The sequence below is a fragment of the Falco naumanni genome, chromosome 8 (assembly GCF_017639655.2).
Source record: "Falco naumanni isolate bFalNau1 chromosome 8, bFalNau1.pat, whole genome shotgun sequence".
NCBI classification, from domain to species: Eukaryota; Metazoa; Chordata; class Aves; order Falconiformes; family Falconidae; genus Falco; species Falco naumanni.
In genome coordinates, this window is record NC_054061.1 from 57,999,403 (window position 1) to 58,015,305 (window position 15,903).

Below are 15,903 nucleotides of genomic sequence, written 5' to 3' on the forward strand. Positions count from 1 at the left end.
CTAAAAGTGAACAAAATAACTAGATTCTGCCTTTGGCTATGGAGATATCGGGACTTCAGTGCTTCCTTCTAGTTGCAGTCCTGGGAAACAGGCACTGCAGCCCATCTCTTATCAGAGAACTACTGCTAAATGGAGGAAATCTGGCAGCAAATATTTACTCTCAGATCAATTCTGTTTAAAGTGCAATGCCTTTAGCAGAGCTTGGACACGGGAAGGTCAGGTGTAGGATCAAGGCTGCATTTATATAAAGACAAGAGGAATGGAACAGGCACTGGAAATCCTTGCTTAGAAAGGGGAAAGACCAGAGGATTTTGAAAGGCGCTATGAGGATCTTAATTTTTGTTCTCACACTGAGTGTTTTCTTGTGTTCGGGTAAGTTGCTCGGAACGGAGCCGTATCCTCTTTCTTACGGTGCTTTAGGGAGGAAAAGTATGAGACCACAGTGAACCTCTAACGGAACTGTGCCTCTGCCTCAGGGTTTCCAGTGTACGACTATGAGCTCCCCATCACAGAAGAGGCTCTCAATGCTTCCATTGCAAGGATCAACTCTCAGTCATGGGGGACAAACCTCTATGGTGTGGTCAGGAGCCATGTCACAAGAGTAAGTGCACAGACGATGGAGAACCTTTACCTAAAATGTGTTTTGCTGTGATCAAAAAGTCTTTTTCACCCAACCCTGGAAACCCAGATTTAGTTGGAGTTTTCTGATGCTGCTTGGAAGAGGGTGGGTGGTGGGGTATTATCTGAAGTTATGGCTTTAGGAACCAAAATATTCTCTGTATGTTGGTTTGTAATTAAAAATACATCCAGTTTTCAAATTTTCTACCCCTAGAATAGAAATCTTTGAGAGACACCTTGTAAGATTTTGTTCAAAACTGGTGGGTTTAAGTGTCTCCAGCTAACTGCTTTGCTTTGAGCATAATGTAACCTGCTTCATCTGAAGGTCTCAGCTGAATGTCTGCACTGCTAATTAAGTGCCACCCCAAACATGTTCAGGATTCTTTCTCCAATCTGTATTTGTCATCTGTCTCTAAACACCAACTCTGGTTTGAGTCTGTTAGCGTGTAAATGCAGGCAGGAAACACATACCTGTTTTAATTTGCCTTGCTAAGAATTATATTGGATACCCAGAGTTAAGGAGTTAAAGCTTCCTAATTCAGAGTTAGCACGTCCGTGTTTCTGAACATCCTTAGCACCACTCTCTTTCTACAGATGGCATGTATCAAGTCTTCTGCAAGAATGAATGACAAGATGACTTTTGGATTAATCTATTTTGGAAGGGGAAAAAAAAGTACTTGAAAGCAGTAGGAATTTGTTGTTTGATTTCTGGGTTTGATTGTATTTGTGTGTGTGTGTGTGTCTCCCATCTTGAGCTAAAGCATTGATTAGACTGTGAGAAGGAGAAAAGAAAATCCTAACGTGTCAAGAAAACCCACCAAACTCTCTAAAGCTTGTAGTGTTGCATGCACACTGCCCATTGAGGCGCCTGAGCTGATAAGGAGTGACTCTATATACTGAATTAATTCAGTTGTTTGCAGTTGTGTAATTTACTTTCCAAGTCATGTATTTGCAATAGACTTCCCAGCACTCCAGATATCCAAAGCAGAGCTGCTAGCACCCTGGGTCCTGCAGAAGAGGGGGTAGCCTGCAGGGGTAATGCTGTATCTACCTCTGACAGCTATAGCCCCCTTGCAGACCCCGAGCAGTGGGAGCATCCTGCAATGGCTGCGGGGTTCCAAGTGAAACCCCTGTGGAAAGCTGTTCCTTTGCTGTTACCAAATCTGCCGAAAAGCCTAACGCCGGAGCACAGTAAAGCACCTTTCTCACACAGTCATCTGCTCTAAACCGGGCACTGACACAATGCCCTTACATCGTCTTCCGCTTGACAAAGAAGCAAGCTTGCCGTGTAGCGGGCATGGAATAATGTCAGGCGCTAATTATACGTTGCATTGACCTTCCTTTTACCAGGTTGACATGTTGGACAGTGATACTTACAGACTAGAGCTGCGGTTCAGCATTCGTGAAACTGTGTGCACCAAAGCTTCAGGGAGAGACCCCTTCACGTGCGACTTCAAAATGGGACCTTTCGTGGTAAGTGCTTCTGGTGTGAATGTGACCCCCGGCTCCCTGCAAGGTGTTCTCGGGACATGCTGGAACGCTACTGGTGCTGGAGAATGACTGGCTTTCTGAAAAAAAAACCCCAAACCCGTACAGCCTGCGGCATGGAGCGGGTGTTGGGTGGGAAGGGTCAGTGCTGGGCAACTCTCCTGCCTGGCCAGTGGGAAATTGAGCTGCGAGCTGAAAAAAGATAGTGTGTCTTAGAGCAGAGCATGGTGGAAGCAGTTGTGTCTTTTGGGACAGGTATGGCTTCTTTTCAAAGAGAAGAGAGTGGAAAACCTGATGTTTGACCTGCTTTTGTCTATCGTGCATCCAGACCCTGCGTAAAGGCTTGCCTCCCTCTGTAGTGCAGATTCCCATGCTGTGCTGACAGTGCTGATTTTTTTTCAGATTTTTCAACTCTCTTTTCAGCCTGGAATAAACAGGCTGTTGATATAGCTCTTGCTCTGCTCTGATTCTTAGACGACCAGCTTTGGTGTAAATACATTATCTTCTAATCTGGGTTTCTCTGTGCATGGTTATTTTTGCCAAAACTTGGTTCCATTTGCAAGCTTCTGAGTGGTCGTGTCCTAACTGCTTGCACATATCTACCAAAGCATGTGGAGTAGCTCTTCAGTCCCTGTGTGCCGTGATGCCATACTGTGTGTCAGACTTCCACAGAGATTATCTCTGCTTGCTTGCGCTGCTCCAGACTGAACTCTTCTCACCTCTTTTTCCTCTGTGAATGGCTGCCAAACTTTTCTGCCCTTCCTGGGCACCATCTTCATGGTAGAGGAGGGATTCTGGGAAGGCACCGAACAGATGGCACAAAGGCTTTCCTCATAGCTTAGGAGTCATGCTACTACCTTAGGAGGTAGTTTATCCCATGTCTTCATGGTAAATATCTCATTGAGTATCGCTACTCTGAGCTAAGCAGCTTGTGTGTGCATGTAGATGGGACGACATGGAATTGATGGTTGTTGCTAGGTTTTCTTTAAAGATGCGAGGGTTGGCTTCTGCGAATTTATCACTGTATCCTAAACAGATGCCGTCCCTCTTCTTTTCTTCTTGGGGCAACACGGTATGAAAGATAGCGTGAGGATCTCTTTTCCAGACTCAGGTGCAGGTTTTGCCAGAGATTCTGTCAGGCTGGTAGAGACAATTTCTTTAAAGGCAGCTTAACTTCTAGAGCTGGAGCTGCTGTCAGCATAGCCCTGCACAACTCTTCTGGTGGTGTTTGGTGGTGCCAGCACCGTGAAAAAGATTTGGAGATGTTCTTCTATCTCGAGAAGGCTCAAGGCTTCATACAGCTAACATGCATTTGCAGAGCAATAATGTGTGTAGTCTTATGCTGCCAGAATATATTCATCTGGCTGCAGCCTGCTCCCATAATTTGTTGGGTGTATAATCTTGCTTGAGCTTCTTCCATTTGGAATTGTTTTTTAAAATCCCTGTACAGGTTCCAGCCCCCGGTGAGACTGCCATGAGAGGGTTTGTACTGTAGCTTTGCTCTAGGAGATTTGCTCTATTCTGATCTGTTACAGCCAGCCGCTTCCTGCAGAAGTGTTGTGGAAGTCTCCGGCGAGCTGATCTCGAATGTTATGGTGCAGTGCCATCGTGGCACATCCAGCTCCGAGTCAATGAGCAGCGAGGAGGTAAGGAAGGAGGAAAATTATTTATTTCTTTCTGCCTGGGGGAGTGAAAATTCTGCTCTTCCACTTTTAAAAGGCAGTCAGGTGTATATGTGTGAACAACTCCTGTTGCGGTTGGAGGTTTTGATCAGGAGACTGACTGTGGTTTGAAATCCAGCTCCTCCTGTAATGCTTCACTTTCCATCAGCTGAGAGGCTTGACCTTGCGTGATGGATGCCTGGGGAGAGTGTGCATCTCTGCGGCAGGCTGGCACAGCCCCCAGCTCCAGCACTCTTTCTTCATTAACATGTGGAGTGTGTGCCTGGAGAACAGCGAGTGGCACGTCTTGGGCAGAAACACTTACCCATGGCTCTGGCTCTGTTACCAAACCCAGCTCTCAGCTGAGCATGTCATCATGGTACAGATGAAGAACATTTGCTCCGCTGAGATTTGTGTTCCCTTATTGAGCTCGTGGGTTTTAAGGTGTGACCAAATGCTGACCGAACCTGGGAATTCCTGCTAGCTGCTTTCACATCATGCCGGTGTCCACGTTCTGCATGAACTGACGATTGAACTTGGGCACCTGCACTTACACATCTACAGTGGGCGTTGTGCTTGGGGATTTTGCAGGGAACAAAGACAACTTCACAAGCAAGGTGCCAGAGGACAGCTTTTATTTTTGGAAAGCACAAGCGACTACATGAATAACTTGAAGCAAATAGGATTCTGTGTCACCTTCTCTTGGTTTGAATTGCCAAATCAGCTTGCAATTTGTTGTTGTTGAGAATCTATTTAGAGCTGGCTAGTGAATGCACCACAGGAAGCCTTGATTTGCAGAGCAGAAAGACTGCATGTGAAGTACTGAACCATGGAACAGTTTTGACTGTTCGGTCTGTCCTCTGGGGGTTAAGCATAACTCTTGTTTAATAGGGCACTCGGTATAAACACTCGCTTTCACAAGAAGACATCTTCCTGCAAGTCTTCTTTAACCATCACTTAAAATTCAGTACTGCTGCCAGTATTCCTGCTGGGGAATATATTTCCTGCAATGTTAATAAGGAATAAATGCCAAAGGGAATTATTGCATGGGAAGAGGGAAGTATTTCTTTCTGCCAAGGGCTGCATCAAGTGCACCGTAGCTCTTGCTCTAGAGCTGTAACTCAGTTCAAGGGATCTCAGCCTGGCTGACACAGTGTGGTGGATGGTGTTGGTGTAGCTCCCGTATTGCTGGTAGGATTTGGATAGGAGAAGGAATTGTGGTTGGCTGAGTCTGGGATCATAGTACTTGGATAGAGACCAACAAAAGAAGAGGATAGAGAGCTTTAAAAAGAGTAATTTGTGATAAATGTAAATGAGTCAGAGGTTCCCTGTGTGACTGCAACAGACTGACTGCTCTCCAGGATCTGGCTGTATCTGTGCTAGAGAAAGGTCAGGTAAGGTGTGAGGTATGGAAGACTTTGACCTGAGAGCCTACCTGCAGCTGCAGGCTGCCTTAGCAGCATCACTGATTTGCAATAGTATCAGCAGTAACCTTGTTTTCAGAGAAATTAAAAATGACGTTTGGCATCAATCACACAGTACCTGAGGAAATGAAGGAGAGGTGGACTTCTTGACAGATGAGCTTTTTAAAGAAACGTCTTTAATTTACAGATGATGCGTATGCCGATAATGAACCCCAACAGGCGAGGCAGCAGTCACAGAGAAGGTAAGCCATTTCTGCCATGCTGGGCTGTCCTGGCACATTTGCCCTTTGGATCATCTGCTTGGGCATCTGTCTGAGGGAGAAAAAAAAATATAGAAGACCAGCAGTTTTCTCAGGTCATGGCCAGCTGCTTTTTCCTTTGTAGAAGCATGTCTCATTAAGGAAGCGATGAGGCCATTAGGCTGCAAATTAGGGCAATGCTGAGGTTTGCATACTCTGTGTAGGCATTTTCTGGATTGCCAGATTTGTGGTCTCATAACCAGTGCTCACGTGCTTCTTTGAGGTTGTCTTGATCTTGTGCAAAATGCTGAATGAACACACGTTGAAAGCATATCATGTGTGTCTGCATGTGTTTTTTTTAAAAGATGTATTTGCTCTTAAAGCCTTCCCTTCAAGGAGAAGAGGTGGCAGCTATGGAGATTGGCGTCAACCCAGCTATTTCAGCTATGACAAGACTGAATAATACGGTTTGGGTGAGTACACTTTGAAGCGTAGCTTTTATGCACCCTAGGTCTGCAGGTTTTGCGGCAGGGTGGGAAAGCGACTGCTCAGGATAGAGGACCTCTTTGGGAACATGGCTCTTGGCTGCGAACATGTTAAAAACCTTTTTACTCTAGGCATTTGTAGGTCTTGCTTACGGGGAAATTCAGGGACACAAACAGCACTATCAGCACCACTGACAAATGTTGATGGGGTGGCAACCTCTTGTGTGTACAGAAGGGCTCGCAGAACCAGGCTCTGACCGGTTGTCAAGGCAGCAGAAGACAGTTTTGATTTTTCTTCTTGTTGCTTCATGCTGAGAAAGACATCCCAACTACAGAGCTCACGGCTTTCACTCCCGCTTGAGTATTCCATCCCATATACTCACGTGAGCACCACTGTCCTGGTGTGCAGATAGCATGAATGGTGCGCAAGAAAATCAGTCTGCCGGCCTGAGTTTGGCATGGGACAGCTCTGCCTTTTTGCCTCCATCTCTCTCGGCTGGCAGAGATGTGTTTCTATCTAATGTTTCATGAACATTTGGACATTACCCAAACCGGTTGCCCTTTGCAGGGGTTTATCACTTGCTGTGGGATCTCGAACATGCCCTGGCTGTGTATTGGCAAAGACACAGGTGAGCTGTTGGGTGCCTCAGTCCTTCAGCAAGCCACCCACCACCTTTGTGCTCGTGCTCTTTTCCCACCCGTGGCTTCTTGTCTCTATTTATACTTCAAACTCTTGGAGGAACGGGCACGTCTTTGTGCCGACTCTAACGCAACCGAGCCCCGAGGCTGCACAGTTCTGCGGACAAAAAATGAAAGTGGTAGTGAGGTATCTTGGAGAACCAAGATGCAGTCTACCCAGGGCAAGGGTTTGTTGTAGAGAAGCTGAAGGAGGTGTTTGGAGCCCAATTAGTGGTGATGATAATGAGATGCACTCCTGATTCATTGGAGCTGGCAAGGCCTATCCTACACGCACCACCTTTGCTGACCTGCTTCTGAGGCTCGACGTGGGAGCAGCTTTGGTTGCTGCTGCTATTTTACCTGCTATCTTGTGGAGCTGATCTAAAGGGAAGTGGTTTTGAAAGCGTTTCAGCAACACAGAAGGGAGATCACTCTTTGGCATGCTAAACAGTTTTAAAGTAGTTGGGAAAGGAAGAGGAAATCACTTAGCGCGATGTCTTTGTGATTTAAAAGGTTTCGCAGGCTGGCTGGGGGATGTATCATTAGCAGGTCTCTGTGCCTGCAGAGAGTGCCAGAACCGAGCTCCATGTGCGCGGAGCTCAATTCAGGCCTGCTGCATTGGAAACAAGACGGTTTTAGATGTAATTTAGCACTGATGACTCACCAAAACCTAACACATGTTACCCATAAGCATATCCGTGGTAACCTATATATGCTGAAGGAGACATACCCCCTACTCTCCTAGAAACTAGATATGAAAGGAAAACTCGGTCATTCTGCTGGGTCAGGACTTTGTAAAAATTATTTCATTAGATCCATATGCTGTTTTAGTTTATCCACGAGCTAGAAAAGGTATTAGGCTGTTTCGATCGCTGCCTTTCTCCTTACAGGAATTTCTAACATTTCTAAATATCTTGGAACTTCCTCGGGCAGATTGCAATGGCACTCTGGTGTGCACTGCGTCCCGCTGGGTACCTTTCACCCGAGGAGGTGGTGTGGCAAGGCTGAGCCTTACTGAAGAGGGGCATAAGGTTGACTTTCTGTTCCAGAGAGGAGAGGGGCAAATTTTGTAAATGCCTGACCATTTCTGGCTTCTGCAAACCAAACTCACTCCAGCTGGGTGAATGGATTGAATTTTCTTCAACTGATCCTCCAGAAAAGTTGTGGGGAAGGAGGTCTATGTGCTCGAAATGGGGAGACATCCTCTTCTTTGCATTTGGAAAATACAAATTGGCTCTCAAGAGGAGCCATCCCCATTAAACAGTAGTAGCAAATGGTTTGTGTTCCTGTATCTAATGCCTAATGAATCTCTAAACCAAAAGCAAGCTGCAGAATCTTATTGAAAGAGAACATGAAACAAATGGGGAGAAATTTAAGGTTCTTGAAATCATGTGCAGTTCGAGCCTTAATATTTTCTGTTTGCTCTTGAAGATAGATTATAAGTGATTTACAGAGCTGTGTTTCATACCAGTGTCCTAGGTTTTGGACATCTCAGAGGCAGATGTATCAGGAAATTAAGGGAGAATTTCACATCCCCTCAAAACTCCTTGTTTCTCTTGTTTTTATCGATTTGACTTATTATTAGCTGCCAAGTCTGGAGAGAAGTCTTACATCTCAATTTCACATGTACCCAGAATTAAAGGGTTTCATCCATGGGTTTAATTTGGAGCCACACACATCCAAATTATTTCATGTGTTTAAGGCCAGGGAAAATTATTCACTGTGCTTTTTTCCTGTGTTTTGGCACCTGTGTGATTGTGGCTGGCATTATTACAAGCCATACTGTGATGGCAGTGTTTGGGGGGGCATGGGAAATCTGTACTGTGTTTTGAGATGGCAGTAGCTCAGCTGGCTTAGTTTAGCTGAGAATATGTTGGGAAAGGCTGGGGAAACAGCAATTTAATAATAGAAGACTTTCATCTCTTACTCAAAGAACCTGTTGTTGACAAGTAAAGCTAGACAAGTTCAGGTAAGAAATGAAGTGTGATTCTTTTCTTTATGCAACAGTATGGGCAACTGACTGCTGCAAAAATTACTAAGGCAAGTGGCAGGCAGAGTTTTTCATGATGGATTTTATGTTTTTTAAACTAAATCTTCTTATCTTTTTGGCTACAGGAATTATTTCAGGGGAATCCTACAGGAATTATTTCAGGGGAATCCTATGCCTGACTCTATGCAAGAAGCTAGGCTAAATGATCTCACTGGTACCGTGTGGCTCTTTTTATTTATTAGAATGTGATAAATATTCAAAAGGAAAAAATCAGTACAATTGTTTTATAAAGAATTTTTCCAAGTCTGCAGTCTTTAGACCCACCAGTCTGCTGGTGCCTGCAGGAGTTAGCAAACTGCATATGAAAGAACCACATCAATGATTAATGAGCTTACTTCAGCGACAAGCCCTAATCAGATTTTCTGGATTTATTTCCTAGTGCATCTCCGGAACTGGGGAGATTGTAAAACTCACATGTCATGCTGCGGACCAGTCTTTCCAAAAAATAGCACAGGCATGTGAGTGAGTGACAGCAGGAGAGCCAGCTGCTGCTGTACAATAGCTGATCACCAGTTAACAGCCTTAACCTGCAACAAGAGTTAAGGTCATTAGTTAGCTTGGCCTGCCAGGTGTGTGCAGAGCTTTTTGGAGCTGTGTCTGCTGCCACAGTGTCAGCAAAGGGCATGTTAGCCGTGCAGTCGATCCCCTGTTGAAACTCTCTTGGGGAGAAGAGCATCTTTTCCTGCTCTGAAAGGATGCTGCTCGGCACACGCACAACAGGGAAGACTTTTTGAGCGTGCACAGGTATAAGGAATTACGGATTCCATGAAGCTGGAATCTGCTTAATGGTGTTTGTGGCTCTGGATTGCAAAGAGAAGCCTAAAAAATGGCTTAAACTAACCTGTCACCTTGAACCCCAGAAAGCAAAAGAAAAGGGCCCCAACACTCTGCTCTTCCAAAATCAACCGCCTAAGGCAGTTTGTATTTTTGTGCAGGGTGGAGTCCAGCCTATGACTTATGTCTGGAGTCTCACCAGCAATGCCTCATTTCCTTGAACAGGAAAATGAAGAAGAAAGCTCTTGCCTTTGCTTGCAGTATAGCTGGAGATTGTGAATGCTGATTTTCTCCTACTGTCGTTAATCACACAAGGAAAGTGTTTTTTAACAGACAATCAAATTCCTTCTGCATCAAGCCAAGGGGCTGTGATTTCCTCCTTGAGTTTTCTACGTTTTACTTAAAATTACTCTCCAACTGAGTTCTCACCTGGCATAGCTCACTGCTGTGGGAATGTGGTGATGGCAGTTGTTACAAGCTGATTAGCAGCTTTGCGGAAGAGAAGTGAATAGTCTGGCATCCTTGAATATTAGGGATTATTTTTTTTATTTTCAGTGGAAGAATAATTGCCAACACTGGGCCTCTTCTCATACCCGAGAAATTCAGGATGCAACCTTCAGAGTGAAGTGGGTGCTTGCTTGTCTGTCTTCTATAAAAATAATAATGGAGCAGGGTGCATAAGAAAGAAAGAAGGAAAGAAGAATTTTATACCCAGTGTCCTCATTAAGAAGCTGTTTGATTTTAGTTCCAGTTTTGTATTCTCATGGCTTCATATATTCTGTCTTTGGTTTTTCCTCTCCGATCACCCACCCCAATTTCTGCAGTTCTCAGGACGCAGCTTATTGCTACCCGGGGAAAAAAGTGAAGCATCAGAGGGAAGCAAAATCCCCGCAGAATGGGATCTGTTGCATGGTGCATGAGCTCCGCATCGGATCAGCTTTGAGAGTGAGAACTAGAGCAATTTATCACTTAGGCAACATGGAAGAAATGACAGGCTACCATTATATTCCTCCTGCCTCGGAGTCTGTCTGCGACAGTCCTTGGTGTCACCTAGCATCTGTGATACGCTCTAGCAGGGAAGAAAACGTACTTTCATCTGTTCAGAGGTGAAGGACTGGAACTGAAACAGACCTAGGCAGGATCTTTCCTCATGCTCAGGCCAGGTCATGGTGTGGGGATGAAGAAGAGGAGTTACAGCAGGGAGGAGAATCGTTGCGACAATCTCTTGTTGCTATTCTGAACAGCAGTGATTTTTGTCTTGCCTTTTGTCCACCTCTTCTGGATCTATTTTGAAAGATTAGACCCACTGTTGCACTGAGGACATCGTTCCTGCTTCTGAAGGATGCAAATTCCTTAGACTTCCTTGGATGATTCCTTAGACTTTACTATGTCTTTAAAGCCTGATGGCAAGCCCCTTAATCTAATTCCTGGAGAAAACCAAGAGGACTTCACTGGAGAAACAGAAAGGGCTATCGGCTGTCTTCCAGCCTTCTGCTCAATGTTGTGTTTGCAAGCACTAGAAATGACTTGTCGGAGTCACACAGGTTGGGAAAGACCCCTGGAAGTCCAGTCCTGGCTCAGAGCAGGGCCAGGTTCATCAGGCTGTGTAGCTGAGCTTTAAATATCCCAGGATATAGATCCCTCACCCTCTCTGGGCTCTGGGTTCAGTGTCAGTTCAGTGTTCGCTCACTCCTGGGGGAAGATTTTCCTTAAACTGAGCTGGAATTTCCCTTGTTCCCATTTCTTCTCTTGACACTTGGTCCCCAGTGATGAGCACAGCAGCCAGTCCTGGTTCTTTGGCCTGCATCCCCCATCTCCAGGGCTGGGCAGGACCCAGGCGCTCCTGGATAAGCTGCTCTCAGAGGATTGCTCTATTTATCACTACCACGTGTGTGGACACTCCTTTCTGGCACAAATCTATCCCTAAAATTTTACCAACAGAATTGTCTTACATAAAAATTTCGGGTTGCCATGGTGACAAACTTGCTGAAGATACAGTGTGGGCTACAGACTGCTGTAGCAGTCACATGTTCCCTTAGAAAAACACATCTCAGATTTCTTCTGCATATTGTAGCTCTTAATTCAGATATGTTTTTCAGAAGACCATACATCAGCCTATAGCCTCAACCATTTCTGCTTTTGAGACTTTACAGTATGTGTTGATTTGTACCCCGTGTTACTTATCTCACTGTTGTTAATTTTTCTAGCAGTCTGGTTCTTCCTCCCCCCTGTTTTTTTACACTAATTAGCAATTGACATGACATTTGTGCACATGCAAAGTGTTTTGCATATGCACGTTTCTTTTTACAGATTCCTCATGGTGTGAGTCTGATGCTAATCAAATTAATAAGCAACTCAGTGAAGTGGAATACATTTTTTCCAAGGCCATGGATGTTTGCTTAGTTCTGTGAAGTATGAGACAAATTTTGGGCTATGACATTTCTCCCCCTCCCTTTTTTTAAAGTAGATTGGAGAAGGAGAAGAATCAAGATTCAAAGATTCAGCATGGGAAGAAAGAACCTGATGCTGCCATTTCCTCGCCTTTTTCATGAAAAACTGTTCTGTAATGAAGGGACAAGTCTTTCCCTGAACCCTTTCTGCTGTAATGTCAAATGGCCATCGGATGAACTCCTGAGGCACTCAATGCCTGTGCTCTGCAGACAATATCTGCCTCCTGAGCTCAGTGGGAGGACTGTCAGACACCTAACCTGTGTCCAGTATGTGTTGTACCGGATCATGATGATGCTATTAAAGGATCCTTATTCCATCTGTTTGTTCTGTGTTACTCTCCATTTGCTTGTAATTCTCTGTAACGCTTATCACTAATTATTAATTCATTCAAACCAACAAAGGTACTTAATTCCTTTTTCTCTGGGGTGCTGTGGATACGGTGTCTTGCTACAAATCCAAAGGCTTGTGTTTTAGCCCACCTCAGCTTTAATGGGTACTTGACCACTAATGTGGGGAGCCAAGGGAAGTTAATGACAGTGATTGTCAGGTGCTAATGGTCTTTGCAACAAGGGCAGCTTAGAAGAGACCTTTGATGTGTCCCTCTCCTGGGAACACAGGTCTTATCAGCCTTGTCCCTTTCTCTCCACTCCAGGCAACAGAGCCCACCCTGCAGCCCTTTGGGAAGGGAAAGGCTGCTGTGCAGTTTGGGGGTGTTCATGTTTGCTTCTTAAGGCTTTACCACCGAGTCTGCTCTTTGGTTATGGTGTCAGCTGGTTTTAGGGCTGTGCTTCTATGCCTGCCTATGTCACCTAGAGCAGGTGTGACCCCACTGGACCTAGGCAAGTCACCTGCAAGTAGGCAACAGAAGCTGTTCCTATAGAAGCTGTCACTGACAAGCTCTTTTGTAGGTAGCTGGGATAACAGCTGGGTTGGTCGTGCAGGCGCCTGGATCAGCAGGATTATAAGGACTGAGCAGCCCGGTGGTGCGGGGAGTCTCTCCCGACCGAGCTGCGGACCCCACTTCAAACACGCACTGGAGACTCTTGTTGCAGCCAGCCTGCCTGGGCGGTTTGATTCCCTGCCTCCTACTTGATGCCAAAATCCCAACAAAACAGTTCTCCTCTCACCAAGCGCTCCATGAAGCATGGCTTTCCACCGCTCCTGGCTACCATGGAAAGAAACCAGGTGAGGAGTTTGCAGTTCTGGGACTGAATGTGGTTTTCTCCCTGTCTTTCTCTATGTCTTTCCTTCCCTGTTTCCAGCTCTGTTTCCCTGGTCCGGCAGGGAAGAGGCCTCTGCAGGAGATGTCTGTTGCCTGAGCATTGGAGATCAAGCCAGGTGTTTTGTATGCTCCTGATGGCTTTGTGCCAAACTAGAGCAAAATAATGGGTGAATTTCCTGATCCAGAAACAGTCCGATTAGTTGGGTATTTTGTGGAATACAGTAGTGTTGTTTAGTGCTGAAAAAAATCTTGAAAACATGTGGACATAACAAAGATGTCTTCTTTAGGAAAAAGGATCAGCTGGGTTTTAAGATCTGCTTCCATCCTTGTTCAATCCCAACAGCGCCCTGGCTTGGTTTGCAGCTTTGCCCTGGTACTGAGCTGGCTTGTGCAGTAAGTGTCAGTCACAGGAGCTGCAGAATTGATCCTTGGCTTTTTATCAGTTGCACAACTGGTCACTTCTTTGCAAATGAACAGATTTTTGTTTCTAAAGCAACTCTCCCATGCAGTTTGACTCAGTTAATTTTCCCTACTGATTGCAGCAAGGTAACGTGATCTGTAGGGATTTCTATGTCAAAAGCATGAGACATGCAGTCAGAGCCCTTGGTGATTATCTGTAGCAGCAGGAGGGAGTAGAAGGAGGTGGAAGGTGCTGATCAGGTCTACAGCCAGCAGGGGAACCTTCCTCTAGGTGGTTTTGCTTTGCCTGCATCAACAGGACTAGGAACATCACTCCTGCCTTCGTTGTGAATGCGCAGCTCCAGAGTCCTTGCATCACCTGTTTCTCTGCTGCATCAGAGTAATTTTTGCTGAGCATCTTCTTCCTAATAGGGGTGACTTCACACCTTTGTGCTGTAGAATGATGATTCTTCATTTAAAAACTGGTGGAAAAAAACAGCTTAGCTGCTTTCCAAAACTCTAAGCTCAAGTGATTGTGGCCTTTGTCTTCTCGTGTAGACCTGTATGTCTTCTGGTCCAGGGGAAAGGTGTGGTGAGCAGAAGAACTTCCTGGGCTGTTCTAAGACACTGTCTCCTGGAAGGGATGAGGTGGACTGACACACGAGCCAGCTTCAGTTGTGCTTGTAGTCTTCCCTGTTTCACTCTTGCTTTTCCCAGTTCCGAACAGACCGTTCTCTCAGCCTAAAAGCAGTTGGATTTTTCTGATAGAGAGTAGTGGCAGGCCTTGCATCAGTTGGATAGGAGGGGAGCATCTGCGACAAAACCCTTATTTAGTAGTTCTGTATGTCAGGGAAAAGAGACAGAAGAGACCGAGGAGTTTGATTTCAAGACCTGGTGTAGAAAACTTGTCTTTGAAGTAAGGACGGGCTAGCTGGTGCTGGGCTGATGAACAGAGCCTGTCCCTTGCTCTTTCAGGTGCAGTGTGTTTGGGGAAATAACCATCTGTACACAAACAAGAGTGGAGCACCACTTTCCTTCAGGAAGCTACTTTCAGCATCATTAATTTACCTTATCTGCCCTCTGTGGACAGAAGTTTACTGGCAGGTTTCTGGTCCTGCAGTGGTTTCCATCACTCATGGGATACGCTGCCAGGCTGGCAATGTGTGGACATGCAGGTTATTGTACATTCACCGTCACTGCCTGAGCTAAAATATCTTACTGCTGTTACAGAATGAAAACTGAGGTTGCCTGTGACCTCCAGCTGTGACCCTCATATAAAAAAAAGGTCTCCTGATCTCTTAGCATTGCTAAGACAGGTGTCCCACAAGCAAAAACTTCTCAGAAGGTGGAAGTTTGCAGTCATGTCTCTTGGGACCGAGGGCAGGAGCTTGTCTGCAGGCACTATCGTAGCACATGCACGGGCTGTAACATCTCTCTTTGACAGATGTAATGAAAGCAGCAAAAGGCCAGCTCTCTCCTGAATACCTGGGACACCTATATGCTGATCGCATATGCACTTCTCTACAAAAAAGCAAAGAAAACACTTTTCCCCCCACCCCCAGCAGAAATAGATTACAGGTACTTTAAGCTCCTTGCTGTGTGTAACACCTAGATGCTGATGTGGCATCTGCTGTGCAGATGTTTATCTGCCACTAGAGAGTTGTATTTTCTTTGTCTGCATTACTCAAGTCTTTCGTGGTCTCAGATCGCTGACTTGAGCGCTTGTTGCTCCAGCATACCGATGATAGTTGCTACGGATGTTCCCTTCCAACTCCCATGTCTGAGAGTTTGGTCTGAAATACCACAACTGCGTCCAAGAGCAAATGTCTCCTCGCTCCGCCTGAAGCCTGAAACCCTGCCGGGGTCCTGGTTCTGTTCGTGTTCAGCCACGTCCTCACGCTTGTGCACTCCCAGCCTCCAAGTACACTGACAGGCTCCCTGGGAGGGAGCAAGCTGAAATGGAGAACTTTATCATCGAGCCCTTTTTGTGCGCTTCCACCAAGAAATATTTTGACTCCGCCATTTGCATGCGATGTTATCCATGGTCACCCTTCCCAAGCTATTACAGTGCCTCCGCCAAGTGAGAACCGGGGTGTTACACTGGGGTTCGTGAGCTGACGTGCCACCTGGCTTCTGCGTTGTACAATGGACATCAGCATTCCGCGTGTAGGGTAGAAAGGAGGAATGCTGCAAACAGCAAGATGCAGAGCACCGTTTAGGGATGCCACTTGCAGTGGAGGGAATGTGCAGAGCAGAAATTCTCCTCTTGTACATTTAAAGGTTGTTTGGAAACTCCGGGGTAGCAAAAAAGGGAGCAAAGTCTGAAGGGACAAACCCATGAGATGTTAGACGGGGGCTTGTTGCCTGCAGGGATTTTGTGGTGGTTTGTTTGAGCCTTGCCTCACCAGAAGGTA

The 15,903-nt window shown here is 45.7% G+C and overlaps 1 protein-coding gene across 5 annotated transcripts; it reads left to right on the top strand.

The window, feature by feature from the left end:
- Positions 1 to 206: 206 nt before the first annotated feature.
- SPP2 (secreted phosphoprotein 2) lies at positions 207 to 12,184 on the top strand. Of its 5 annotated transcripts, none has more exons than XM_040603700.1 (7): positions 207 to 372; positions 477 to 601; positions 1,969 to 2,091; positions 3,642 to 3,752; positions 5,379 to 5,433; positions 5,827 to 5,903; positions 11,882 to 12,184. In XM_040603700.1, the coding sequence occupies exons 1-7, from the start codon at positions 324 to 326 to the stop codon at positions 11,882 to 11,884; spliced, it is 543 nt and encodes a 180-aa protein (XP_040459634.1). In that variant the 5' UTR covers positions 207 to 323; the 3' UTR covers positions 11,885 to 12,184. The 5 variants fall into 5 exon arrangements, with proteins under 5 accessions (XP_040459634.1, XP_040459629.1, XP_040459631.1 ...); XM_040603695.1 differs by having other exon boundaries at positions 11,885 to 12,184; XM_040603697.1 differs by having other exon boundaries at positions 208 to 372; positions 5,796 to 5,903.
- Positions 12,185 to 15,903: the final 3,719 nt, after the last annotated feature.

Bases quoted from the DNA above. Each gene is read 5' to 3' on its own strand.
- SPP2 (XM_040603695.1), top strand. From the start codon at position 324: ATGAGGATCTTAATTTTTGTTCTCACACTGAGTGTTTTCTTGTGTTCG. The intron at 602-1,968 runs GTAAGTGCACAG...TCCTTTTACCAG, and splicing joins TCAGGAGCCATGTCACAAGA to GTTGACATGTTGGACAGTGA. The intron at 3,753-5,378 runs GTAAGGAAGGAG...TTTAATTTACAG, and splicing joins AGTCAATGAGCAGCGAGGAG to ATGATGCGTATGCCGATAAT.